The following is a 13,370-nucleotide window of genomic DNA, read 5'->3' as shown; positions in this document are numbered from 1 at the left end:
TAGTCCTTGCTGGCAAAATTAGGAAGAGACAGAAAGTGCCTGCTGCTTTTCTCTCCTTATGTATTTTTCAGTTTGTAAATGACAAGCCAAATGCTAGCATTTATTGGGATAAATCACAACTAAAATAATTTGCATTTAAAATGCAAATAAATGAAAGCATCAGCAAGGAGCCTTCTGCTTTGTTCCTGGTGTATAGATGGGTACTGGCATTGGATCAGCCCAGCGAGGTACTGGGTATAAAATAAGTTAATTGGAGTAGCTGGGAAATTAATAAGCCTCATGCTTATTCCTGGCCTGTGATTTAATATGACATTAGAGACAAAGGATTGGGAAGGTGCTGAACCACTGACTAAACCAGTCACCAGAGCTGTAAATTACCCTTCTGGGACCCCAATGGCAGATTGAAAGGCCCCAGTAAAATTGCAAGAGGTGAATAAAAACAAGCTTGGAAGCAGTTTGTCACGATCTTTGAGACTTTAAGTTTCATTATTCCTTTTTAGTAGTTGGCTATTGTAACACTGCCTTGTACTACCAGGGACTGGGGTTTTGTCCAAGGTCAGATCTGTCCGTACATGGAAAACCAGGTGGTGCTCAAAAAAAACCTCGTTCAGGCAAACTGATGAACTGGTGATGCATCTCTGAATGTAGTGTTTTCTTGTTCGAAAACTCAGGTGCATTTTTTGTATTTATTGATTTCTAGGCCTGTAGATGCCAGAAAGTTGTATGGATGGCCTGAGGGCAAGGAAAGACATGCAGGAAAAACTCAGTGAGATAAGATTTCTCTTCCTTTATAACTTGAGGTGTTTGGGTCTTGTAGGAAGTGTTTGTAAAGCCAAACCTGCTTTCAATTTGTGTGTTACTGGAGTGCGGTAGCTGATGATAATAAATCTTTCATAGCTTCATGCCAAATGTCATGCTGGTTTTAATGGCTCTGTTCTCTGTTTTTTTTACAGCCATGCTCCTGAAGATCACCTTGTCTTCTGGAGGCAGAAACACTGTGAACAGATGAATCTGTTCAGCCAGGCATTCCTGCAGTAGATCTGTCTCTACTTATGGAGCACCCGGGCAGGGAGGAGATGGACTTGAAAGAGGAAGGTCCACAGGTGTGGGCTGAGTCTGCTGCACAGGAACAGAACACTGCTCAGGTGATTAGTGCCTTCCATAGCTCTGCCTCTGTTCAGCCTGGATTGGGATTGGTAGGGAGGGTTAGTTCCCATTCGGCCGTGACTTAAGAGTCTAGAAGTTCAGCTTTCATTTGAGCAGAAATACAAACATTTCTGTGGTGATTTTGGGTTAAAGCTTCAGAAACTGAGCTGTGCAAACTGCAGCAGTGAAGACAGAACTGTGAAATGAGCTGAACAAAACCAGGCAGTGGCTGTAGAAGTTTCAGTGTCCAAATATATTTATAACCGTGTGGATGAGTGAAAGGATGTTCAGAGTAATGAATATGAGCAAAATCTGTGGTCTGTGGCAACCCCTTTTGATGGCATTATTCGAATCAGTTGGAAGTGTGAGTGGACATTGGAGAAAGTAATGTGAATAATCTTATCCAGCCAGACATCTGGGTAGTGAGGAAGGGAGAAATGCTAATTGTGACTAATGCAGTCAGGTTCTGCTGTATGCAGCTTGTCCCTCTGCCTCTGAGACAACACAGCTGGGAATTTCTAGAATTCTGTAAATTGATTTATTTGTTTTAAGTATGTTAGGAAAAATGGTGCTGCGTGGCATTTGACCCACAAGCTGAGAAATTTTGCTTCTCTTAGTAATTTCCAGCTTTGAAATTTGCCAAGAAAGGCAGTTTTCAATGGCCTGTGTTCTGTTCTCTCTACAACGAGATAACCATGCTGCTGTTTGCACATGGCAGTTTTAAGGCTTAATGAGTATTTGCAGAGTGCTCTCCAAATATGCAACTGTAGTGTTTATGTGAGGATTTATTGTACTGAATCAGCACTGAGCATCTACAGGGGAGTACCAGGTGTCTTCTAAAGCGTAAGCTAAAAAGTGAAACAAAATAAACAAAATACGTAACTGTGGCATCATTTTATGTGAAAGAATTTTATGTGAATATGAATACTTGTACTCAAGCTAGGTTTCCTGCTAACTGTCCTGTTTTTCCCATACACTGAAAATGCTTTTCAGCACATTAAGGACAGCAAAAGCTAAACATGTTCCTATTTTCACTGGAATTCAGTATTCTAGCTCATTTAATGTAGGCCACTCATCATCAGTTATGATCATAATGTGCTGGTAAAATTGACTTGTTTAGAGTTAAAGTGATGCCCTAGACATAACTTGTTCCAGTAGCCTTTGGAATTATTGCTCAATGCTTAAGTATATAATATATTATATAATATAATGCTCAAGTTATATGTTTAAATAGTTGAATTTTCTACTGACGCTACACATACATACTACAGAGAAGCAATCTAATATGCCCTACTGCTGCCTCTGAGAGGTGCAATCCTATCACTTGAGGAAGATCAGAGTTAATAAGTTCTATTAGTCTCTCATCAGACAGCAAAAATTATCTCCAACTACCAAACTAGCTGAATGAAGTCATTATCATAAATGCTGAAAGGAATATGAGCATAAAGGGAAACAAAATCCCATTAAATGTAATGGATACATCAGTTCAAATATGAACTTGTTCTCTTACAAGTTTTCAAAGTACCGTGCAAGAACTAAGTATGGGTGGGTGCCCTTTGTAGCAGTTATGTCTTGAGCTGCAATGCAGACTAAAACCAGAGACCGTTGGGAGTTGTGTCCAGATTTCTATTGGTAGAATAACTGAGCGATACTTGAAATGCATGTTTTTCACTGCATCCAGATTAGTTGGGACACAAGTTCTCTCTGCTTTCCAAGGCACTCTGTGACGCTGGTGCTGTGTCCCACTGGCCTGTGTTGGTGCGAGTCTAGGATCTGTTTGCTCCCCAGGTGCACTTTGTTCCCGAGGAGGGGGCGGTGGCCCAGATCGTGTACAGCGACGAGCAGGAGCGTGGGCCCACGCAGCAGGTGGTTTACACAGCTGACGGCACCTCCTACACCTCTGTGGACACCTCGGAGCACACCCTCGTTTACATCCACCCTGTGGAAGCTACACAGGCACGTGTGGTTCTGAGCCCACCCTGGTTTTGGCACCTAGAAAACACAACAATTTTTTGGGGGGTGAAAGCTAGTTACCAGCCAAGTGGTATGACTGGAAAATAACAGGCAGTCGCTTCAAAACAGTTTTCTCTGCCCTCTTTGAAGCCCAGGGACTTCATGCTGTTCATTTGCCTCATGCATTTCTGCTCATCAGAGGATGGCGAGGCTATGAATTATGAAATGCGAGTTATATTACTGAAGGTGGACAAGATTATAATTTACTCAAAGGTGTTTTCCAAAACAAGAATAATCTCACCAGAAATTCTGCCTCTTGTATCCAGTAAAAAACTAAGAGCCATATATGTTCCTTCTTGAAGAGTCCTTCTTTTGTGTAGTACAGTTGTCATAATTTATAGTTACAATAAGTCATGTCTTTTTGCAGAGCATCTCTTTTTATTCAACATAATTTTGTAATCTCTGCAGAGTTGTTGATTTTATAGACCTTTTATATTCTTTTCCATCTGCATAATCATATCAGATAGCCTTTATTCCCTTGCTGCATGTTTATATGGGGTCCATATGCTGTGCATCTCTGCCTCTGTGTGGACAGATAAAAAAGGAACAGGCTCACTTTGTTAAGAGTGTTTTATAATGTCTTTGCTGACAGGGCAGATTAGCTGTGCTGCAAAGTGCATGTACCTGACACTCCCACCACGCTGGCAGGGCCTTGTGTGGCACAGTCTGTCTTGTGCAGCTCTCAACTGTCCCAGAAAATGAGCTTCTATGTGAAAAGATGTCGTGAGAGGATATTTTGAGAGAATATCTCCCAGGAAGTTACTTGCCAACTAACTCCAAAACTCTGAATGCTGTAATTGTGTCAAAAGATGTAGTATTGACACTCTTCTGCATCTAAATGAATGTGCATTATGCCATGCTTTATTTTGTTGGAGCCAGGCTGCTACAAGATATTTCAAGTTTTGGCTAAGTAAGTAAGGCTGGCCTCAGTCAATCCTTAGCCTAGGATCCAAGTCCTAGGCTTCTGTCAGGGCTGTCCTTGCAGAATATTGGAGTTGGCATGGCTTCTATGAAATGAAACAGCATCCTGGCCATATCAAAGTCCCATGTAGGATGTGCCTGATAGTTCCTCAAAAGAAAGCATGCAGAAGTCTTGTGAACTTTCAAGAAGAAAAAGCTCACAGTTACCTTCTATCTTGCCCTTAAGATACACAGTTTTGATAGAGCTATTGAATTTCATCCTGCAGATTTTTTTTCAAATCAACAATTGACTAAGTGATTTTGGTAATTTAAACAAAAAGGAGCCCTGTGAAACACTTTAGCTGGACAGATGCAAAATGCCACATACATATGATATTAACTCTTTATGGACCACTACCCAATTTTTAATTTTTATGTGCATAGGTCCACTTGGGTATGTTGAAGGAATTTGCTGTGATAACAGGCAGGTTAGAAGCTGACAAAAGTTCAAATTTTTGGGTTGTTTTGTGGTGGCAGGGTAACTTTTGTGTGCGTAGGGAGTAAAAAACCCCAGGGCTGTTTTGATAAGCCTTTTTCACTTTGTCTAGACTCTGTTTACAGATCCGTCCCAAGTGGCTTACGTCCAACAGGATGCCACTACCCAGCAGGTAAGGAAGAGGTATTATTCATCTTGGGCCTAAAACTGAGGGAACAGTTAGGGAAGGTAAAGAGACATTGTTGTGGTGTGAGATGGTAATGAGCTGTCTCTGAAGTTGTCCAGTGACAATCTTAGTCTTGTGCTGTGACCCTGATCAAGACCACGATTACCATGACCAGCTTGCACATGAATGACAATAAAAGTTAAGAAATACTTTAGATTTATTCTCTTTAATTCATATTCAACAAGAATTCTAATTTGCTGTCCCAGATAGCATGAAAATCTTTTAACAGCGTCCCTGCAGCAGATGTGGCTGATGTCATCTGAGTGTGCCATTTTGGAAAAGCTGGGTTTGCAGTTGGCCTCGCACAGGTTCTGATCCAAATGCCTTTAAGTCCACAAAAGGCTCTTGAGGGCTAAAAAAATTGCATTAAATTCTAGGTTTTCTGGAAACCTCACAGGATATTAAGTGCAAAACTTGAAGACTGGCTCCCTTGTTGCGTGTGCCGGGCTTGCCAGTGTGACATGGGTGGGGAAGAGAATAAAACTGCAGCCTGCGTTTATAAAGTTACAGTGATTTTTCCTTATTCTTTTTACATCCATCATGGATGGGGAAGTTTTGTTGTTAACTCTTACTGGTATCTTTGGGGACTGCACTGTGGTAATCAAGTGTAGACAGGTGCTGTAGGGTCTCTCTAGTTGGAATTCTCTGCTTGTCATAGGCTTAAAATTGTTACTGCTTGGTGGGTCCCTAATGACATGTGTGAATGCATGTGTTAGATCCAAATCATCACCAAAGCCATCATTAAAATGTGTGTTTATTGGCAGTCTTGGGGCAGAGTGAGGGGTTGAATGTGTGCTGAAAACAAATTTTCCTGCTAAAAGACCTTCTAAATGGTTGAGGCACAGACAGGAAACAATGACTGACAGAATAAATGTCTTCTCATTCTCTGGAGTGTTGTTCTGGAATTTTTTGCTCCATCAATTTCCGTGCATTAAGAAGCCAAAAAATTCTGTTTAATTGTCTTAAAGCTCATGTAACAAATATATGATTAATTAAAAATAGAGATTACTGATGTGCAGTGCAGATGGCAGTGACAACAGAAGTGATCTTTTGTTATTATCCCAGAAGCACTTACCTGTGTGTTCTCAGCCTGCCCTCCATTACAGCACTGTCTGACTGCAGTCCTTAACACATATATTAATTTTTTGGTGAATGGTTAATCCCTCATTATAGCAACTCCTGCCTTTGTAGCTGTTTTTACATCAACATTCAATGTGGGACATCCCTGAACTGACAACTAATGATAAAATTATAATTAAAGCTCCTCTTGTCTTTCAGAAGAAACTTTTTTGTAGAAAGAGAGTGAGAGGTTTATAAGAATAATGCCCATAGTCCATGCAGTGCCTGACATGGAAGTGGAAGTAAGGGTATGTTTGATGTGATTAGTAGTAGGCAATGCTAATAGTGGGTACAAATAGATCCAAGCCTGTGTGACCCTCTTCATGCTGGCACACTGGAGGAATGATGTTGCATTTCCTTGCCACTTGGCATCAGAAATGTCAATACCAGACTGTCACGGTGGTTTCGTCCTCACCGTCACACCATTCCCTGAAGTCTTTTTGCCGTTGTTTTTCAGGAGTTTCATAAATTACTCTTAACACCCCTTTAAACAAAGCAACTAGTTTGGAGTTCTGAGACCAAGTGCTTACATTATGGATTTTGTTGTCTGCTCCGTCCCTACTGGATCAATTCACTGTTCTGTTTTATCTGCTATATATTAAGCACTCTGCAGAGAGGCAAGAGCTTGGATTTTAGCATAAAAGCTGCTTAACAGTCAGAGGCACAAACTAAAAGCCACATGATGTCAACTGTAGAGAAGGATGAAAAATCACGCAGAATAATGGTGCAAATTCCTGTATAGATAAGCAGGAAACAAAAGACAGGAAAGGTGATTCCTAGGGTCTTAGTTCTGCTTTGCTTTATTGCTGAACTGATGAGAACAGTGTGCTAAAATGCATGACTTGGTTGTTACTGCATAAAAAAATGAGTATGTAAACAAAAATGTATAGTGTGACCAAATGTAAAGAAAAATACTTGTTGGGTACCTCTTGTTTGAGAGGTACAAAACATCTAATGATGATCTTCTAATGAGGTCAATACACCATATTGTTTTTTTTCATTGATCCTGGATCATAGAATCACAGAATGATTTGGATTGGAAAGGACCACCTTAAAGCTCATCTAGTTCCAACCCCTCAACCATGGGCAGAGTTTGCTTGAGAAAAAGAAAGATAGTCAAAAAAAGATGTGTTTCTTACTCCTTCTTTACATTTTCCCTTGAAAACAAAAGTAAATTTGGGCATAGAAGAAAAGAGACCCCAAGTCACTGTTTTTACCAAGAGCTAAAAGAGCTCCTAACATCTGGTTTTAGTGCAATTTGAACCCAGGCTTGGTAGGATCTTAATTTAAAGCCTTAATTTAAAAATGTGTGATAGGTAATTCAGAATTTGCGTAGTCTATAGATTTGAAGCCTTTTTGTTTTGTCCTAAGAGCTTCAGGTTCTGTCCAAGTCTATCCATTTCTACTTGAACCCCAAAAATAATGGGAATGCTGCAGTTTTTGAGCAAGTGCAGGGCTCAAGGGAGCTTTGCGTGCTGGGCCCTGCCCGTGTGTAAGTGACTGATGGAAATGCCACAGTGCTAAAATGAGTGCCTGTGATTTTAGGTAACGGTGCTCTTGCCTGCTGCTGCTCAGAGCATGAATCCCACCAACCTGTCCGTGCTCGGCAGCGTTGCTGACCCCCCCCAGCCAGTGGCTCTGGAGCAGGGGCCACAAGCAGATAGAGTAAGTTGCCAGGCACCCTTTCCTTTTCCATGTACGACTGCACTGATTCCATTGCTCCATTGTCTCCAGGAATGAAACGTGGCTGAGTGATCTGGGAGAAGATGTGAGAAAGCTGTAGTGGAGATTTGTATTGTCTTCCATAGTCTCACCATGGAATGTGTGGGGGTTTAGGAGAGACCATGTGTTTAATACACAGAGAAACCTGTTTTACGGATGGTTCCATTTTGAGCAGCCACCTTAAAATTCTCTCAGTGCGGGAAGATGAAGTTAACAGAAGGTGTAGGGCTGACTGTCACGGCAACATCCACTGGGTCTCCTCATCAGTGTTTTCAGACAGCTCTGCTGGGTGTAATATTTCTAGTTCTCTACCTGAGGAACCTGTGTGGGTGATGGAATATGCACCACACTTCAATTGCTGCTGTTTTCTTAAGGAAGGAAAGGGCTAAACTTGAAAATTAGTGGAAGAACGCAATGCCCTCAGCTATCCTTTGTGTCCCATAGTTCATATCTAGTTTCCACATTACCTCACCGCTTACTGACCTCTACCTTTGTATTCTGGGGATTGGTTTTGTTGAATTGTAAAGGAAAGATCATGTGCCAAAGTGGAGGATTCTCTCACTTGTACAAAAGAAGTTAAAATACAGCTTCAGGCTCTAGGTAATATCCACAGAGCCTGGACTTTGTTTCAGACTTTCCGCGAGGGTCCAGAACTTCCTGATTTCAGTTTCTTCTGAGAACTGAGTCAGTGGCAGGGTGGAGCCAGGGAGTGATACAGGTGTCCTGAGTGAGGCCATCAGCAGCTGTGAGCAATGCAAAACATCCCTTGGCAGTCATTTATCACCTTCCCTTGTCTTCTTCTCCATTACCAGAGCCAGCAGAAAGGGTAGACTAGCAAGGACCTTCATTGCTCTTTGTGGTTTTCTTAATGAATCAGCTTGAATTGTTTGTGAATTCTCTCCTCAGGCATCATTACCGGTGCATAACCAGGTGTTACCTCCTATGGAGGCTGTGGATGGTTCTGACCCTTTAGCACCTCTGCAGAATCAAATGGAAAGGATAGAAACAAAAGAGGAAGATGATGAGGATGAAGATGAGGATGAAGATGGGGAAGACACTGACATGGATGAATGGGATCCAGATCCACCTCGACCTTTTGATCCCAATGATTTGTGTAAGCAGGCACAGTAATATGTAGTGTATTACCTGCCCTTCCGTTTTTTTCTTCCCTCTCCATCAGGCCTTTGGTAAAGAGAGGCAAAAACCATTCAGATTTTAGCAATAATGAGCAAACCCCTTTATTCCCAGAAAAGTGGACTCAAATTGGGCTGCTCTACTGAAAAGGCAAAATTCTGTCTTGAGTGAAGTCTCCTAGCTGCTTTGTTCTTATTTTGCTGTATGCTGGATGCCCTGTATTTAATATTTTAAAATGTTGACAGACTATTGGCATAAGTGTTCCCACAGCTGAGTCAAAGATGTTTAGAGAGAGATAAGGGTGTCTCTGAGCCGGTGCGTGAATGTCTGCCTGAAAGTCGTGTCCTCTCTGCCTTTGTGTTGCAGGGTGTGAAGAGTGTAATAACGCACATCCCTCAGTGTGTCCAAAACACGGACCTTTGCATCCCATCCCAAACCGGCCTGTGCTGACCAGGGCGAGGGCCAGCCTTCCCCTGGTGCTCTATATAGACAGGTTTTTGGGAGGTGTGTTCTCCAAAAGGCGTATCCCAAAGCGTACGCAGTTTGGGCCCGTGGAAGGACCCCTGGTCAGACAAACTGAGCTCAAAGATTGCTATATCCATTTGAAGGTAAGGGTGAGAAAAAGGGGTATCAATTTGTGCCTAAGCTTTGATTTTCAGGAATTTGTCGCTCTACCTTGATCAGTTCACTAGACATGTTTTGTTACCTCTGTCTCTGAATGTAACAAAGAAATACCCAGATTGTTTAGGCTTCAAAGCTGGTCTGTTATTCAGGGAGACACACTAATCCTGGTGAATGTTCTGGCATTACGGTGTTAGGATATATAGGGTACATAATGTGGAAGCTGTGAAATCACTGTCACGTGAGCTGAAGCAGCATCTGGACATAAAAATAGCAGTCCCATCTGAGGATGTTCTGCAGCCATTCCCTTCTGTCATTTTGTAACTTCAGTTCAAAATACTTTTCTTACCTTTCTGTTCATGAGATGTAGGAGCAAGGAGATATTTTTATTACCTTCCTCTTGCCAAGTAATTGGCATGGGCTAAAATGGGTTTCAGTGACTTTTATCCATTTATTTACTGGTTTCACCATAAAAATTGGTCTTTTATTTGTTGGAGTTTACATGCAGAGTCGTACGAGGGCTCTGATGGTCAGTGTCTGACAAGCAAGTTGTGACCATAGGTGAATTCAGCAACGCAAGAGAAGTTCAGCTAAAGAAGTGATGCTTCCTGCTTGAGGCAATATCATGAGTCAAGAAATGAAAGGAAAAGTGGGTCTGCCAGTTAGAAACTTCTGACTAATGTTTCTGTAGCCCCCCATTAAAGCTACAGCTACTTGTGTGTCATTTATTATAGCCACATGTACATACTGTGTCTGATCCCTTTAATGAATGATTCTTGTCCCTGAAAGCCTTGGAAGGATCCGTTGTTTCTCCTTAGTTAAACTTTTACCTGTTACTAAATATTTTTCTGCCTGTTGCTAGATCTGTGTTAGTAAAGAGAGAAAATTAGCTATGCCTTCACTGCTCCCCTAATGCAACAGTTGCATGGGCACAGTAGTTTTCTTAGTAACTCAGATTTTTAATGTGCTGCCAGGCAGCTATAATGACGTGTAATTGGATTTTGCTACAGGTTTCTCTTGATAAGGGTGACAGAAAAGACAGAGACTTGCAAGAGGACCTGTGGTTTGAACTTTCCAGCGAGGCTCTGTGTAACTGGATGATGTTTGTGCGTCCAGCTCAAAACCATCTGGAGCAGAATCTGGTTGCGTATCAGTATGGCCACCACATTTATTACACCACCATTAAAAACGTGGAGCCCAAGCAGGAACTCAAGGTATGGCATTGCTCGTGTGGCAGGACTCTTTTTTCTACTGATTAAATTGTATCTTAAAAGTTGCTGCCTAATAAGTGCCAGAAACTACTGCTGTGAATAGTTTCAGGGCTTTTTTTCTCTGATGGCCTGATTTGAATGTCACTGATGTCAGTAAGTAGTTAGTCACCAACATAGGGATTTTAATGAGCTTTGGCTCATGAGGACGTTTAAAATAAAACTGTGTAAATTGTTTGTCTCTCCCTATCATGCTTTACACAGCATATATTTTTGTTGATATAATCTAATTTTTATTGCAGCAATCTTATTTGTTCAAATTCTGGATGCCCTTTCCAGTTAGCCCTGTGTGTTCCTGACTTGTTTTCTGGTGCCTTAAGTGAATATGGTCTCAGCCTTTACCTGGCTTTCCTGGAGTTTTTGTAACATTGCATGTGAAAAATGATAGAGGATATTGTGATTTCCCTCTGGTTTGCTTTTTGTTCCCTCTAAAAATGTATTTATTATGTTGAGCTCAAAGCAGCATGGCTGGCTGAGATGGCCTTAATTTTCAACATTTTTTGGGGCATTATGGGGGGGACCAAAAAATTTTTATGTCAGGGAATTTTGTTGTTCTTTAGATCTCTTCTTGCATGTAGATTTCAACAATTTATCTGGAAAAACAATTGTTTTGTAAGTGCGCCTACTAAATCAGGGCAAAAGCTTATTTGTACCCTTTAAGAGTAGGAATATATGAAATCAATCAATTTTTTAAAGCTGAATCACTAGAAATCTAGTTACAAATCTATTTTAAGTGTATTCAAACATCATTTTCTCAACAGTTTTTAAAACAATTTGAAATCAGGCTTCTGTACAGACCTCCCTGTGGAAGCATCATTTTTCTTACTTTATGCGTTAGTAGTGTCTTTCAGGGTAAAATGGTTTGCTAATTGAAAGGCTTGGTAATGTGATTTCCTCCCCAAGTGGATGTAGGGCATTCATGCAAATTTTGCCCAGCGAATGAACTAGGAGGATCAGGGAGTTGAAGCTGGGAAGTTATGATTTGCCTGCCCCGTGTGTAGTCCAGGAGCTCCAGGCTTTCCTCTTTGTCCAGCTATTGAGATTCCTGCCAAGTAACACACCTGCTGGAGAGTCCTTGAAATTGCACTCACCACTGCCTGCGGCCCGCTGCAAGTTCAAACTTGTCTGAATTTTTCATGCTGATAATCTGTTGATGCCTTCTTTGAGAAATCTCTTCTAAAATCCACTCTTTTTCATCAAGCAGATGAAATGATGGAAGAATTCTCAGCTAAATGTGAGCATCTACTTTTAGGCTTTGATAAACTTTGTCTTCCTGCCTCCTGTGGTTGTCTTTGCTGAAGGCTTGAATCCCTTGTATGACAAAAGCGGGTCCATCATGCTGCAGTTCTTTGTTTTTGTGAAGCAGGACAATATTGCTCCAGTCCTTCAGAAGCTCAGAAACATTTTAAATTAGTCTCTGTGGATGGTGCTGCCCATTGTCTATGTAAGGAGAGCAGGAAAGAAGTGGGAAATATCCCAAGCTAATAACATTTCCATTCCTCTTCATACAAGTATCAGTACTCTGCTGACATCCTTCCTTTACAATTATGCAGTTGGGTTTGAAGAGATTAATCTTATTTCCTTTATAGCTGTTGGTAGCCATGTGTGAGATTAACATTCATGTTAGGAAGCTAGACCTTACAATTAAATGGATATGCTTCCTGAACAAAGCTCTTTCATTCCTCAGTGGGGGTACATTGATCTTACCAGGCTTCATTACCGAGGATGAAAGGAGGAGTAGGAGTTACTGGTTGAGGCAAGTGATGTAAATGCATAGCTTAAAACCCATTTTCAAATGAGTTTCCTTTAGTTTTGGCTCCACCTAAGTGTCCTGTTACCTTGTGCTCTGGCTGCAGGTGTGGTATGCTGCTTCCTATGCGGAGTTTGTGAACCAGAAGATCCATGACATAACTGAGGAGGAAAGGAAGGGTAACTTGGGATCTTCTGCTTTCAGTGTGGTGGTGGTTGGGCATTGCATTTCTTACTCTCAAGTATATGGCCTGTATAGTGCTCCCAGATTTCTGCTAGGTTGGGAAAAGTTAAACCAGAGCTAGACTGTGTTATTGGGGCTTATTTCCAATAACTCTTCTCATGAGAATATTACATTAATTTAACCGTTTGCCTCAGTGCCTGGGAAGCGTGAAGTTGCTGCTGGAAGAGGTATGTTTCTGTACTCAGTGTCTACTATATGTCATAAACTGAGATGTGACTGCTTTAGATTTATAAATTTCCCTTGATCTCCCTTAACTTATGCCAGAGGCACAATACTGTAGGTGCTCTTCCATAAAAGGGTGAATTTCAGAATCCTCTTGAATTTCTAACAGTGTTGATAGTCCATGGGAATTGTCCCCAGTGATCTTTGTGTCTCTGTGCTGAGCTATGGTCATGGCACAGTGCAGAGAGGATAAAAGCAAAGACCAGTGGAGTAGGGTTGGATATTCTGCAGCCTGTCTAACCCTCAGGGGAGAAATATGACCCACTGAGGACAGAGAGGCTGGGGGCAAAAAATGATGTTTTTAATTGGTGGTGACTGAAATGGTGTTACTGACATTTCCAATAGTGCTCAGAGAGCAGGAAAAGAACTGGCCGTGTTACGAGTGCAATCGGCGTTTCATGAGCTCAGAGCAGCTCCAGCAGCACCTCAACTCCCATGATGAGAAGCTGGACTTCTTCAGCAGGTACTGACAGCCTCAGCTTCACTTGCAGATCACTGTGGTGCTTCCCC

At 41.6% G+C, this 13,370-nt stretch overlaps 1 protein-coding gene across 13 annotated transcripts in view; it reads left to right on the top strand.

Annotated features, from left to right (window-relative positions):
• Positions 1-13,370, top strand: part of PRDM10 (PR/SET domain 10) — a 44,490-nt gene that overhangs the window by 8,513 nt on the left and 22,607 nt on the right. For 8 of the 13 annotated variants that reach the window (XM_085082057.1, XM_085082055.1, XM_085082053.1 and 5 more), the window contains 9 exons: positions 954-1,145; positions 2,935-3,102; positions 4,668-4,727; positions 7,446-7,565; positions 8,529-8,736; positions 9,123-9,364; positions 10,388-10,591; positions 12,502-12,574; positions 13,206-13,323. In XM_085082057.1, the coding sequence (XP_084938183.1) occupies positions 1,053-1,145; positions 2,935-3,102; positions 4,668-4,727; positions 7,446-7,565; positions 8,529-8,736; positions 9,123-9,364; positions 10,388-10,591; positions 12,502-12,574; positions 13,206-13,323 (1,286 nt within the window). In that variant the 5' untranslated portion in view covers positions 954-1,052. Of the gene's footprint in view, positions 1-24; positions 767-953; positions 1,146-2,934; positions 3,103-4,667; positions 4,728-7,445; positions 7,566-8,528; positions 8,737-9,122; positions 9,365-10,387; positions 10,592-12,501; positions 12,575-13,205; positions 13,324-13,370 lie in introns of those variants that run through there. The other 5 variants (XM_085082058.1, XM_085082059.1, XM_085082061.1 and 2 more) reach the window with 5 other exon arrangements.

Source organism: Lichenostomus cassidix, chromosome 24, assembly GCF_008360975.1.
Source record: "Lichenostomus cassidix isolate B80296 chromosome 24, HeHo_3.0, whole genome shotgun sequence".
Lineage (NCBI taxonomy): Eukaryota > Metazoa > Chordata > Aves > Passeriformes > Meliphagidae > Lichenostomus > Lichenostomus cassidix.
Note: the sequence above shows the minus strand (reverse complement) of the source record. Positions and strands in the feature narration are given on the sequence as shown.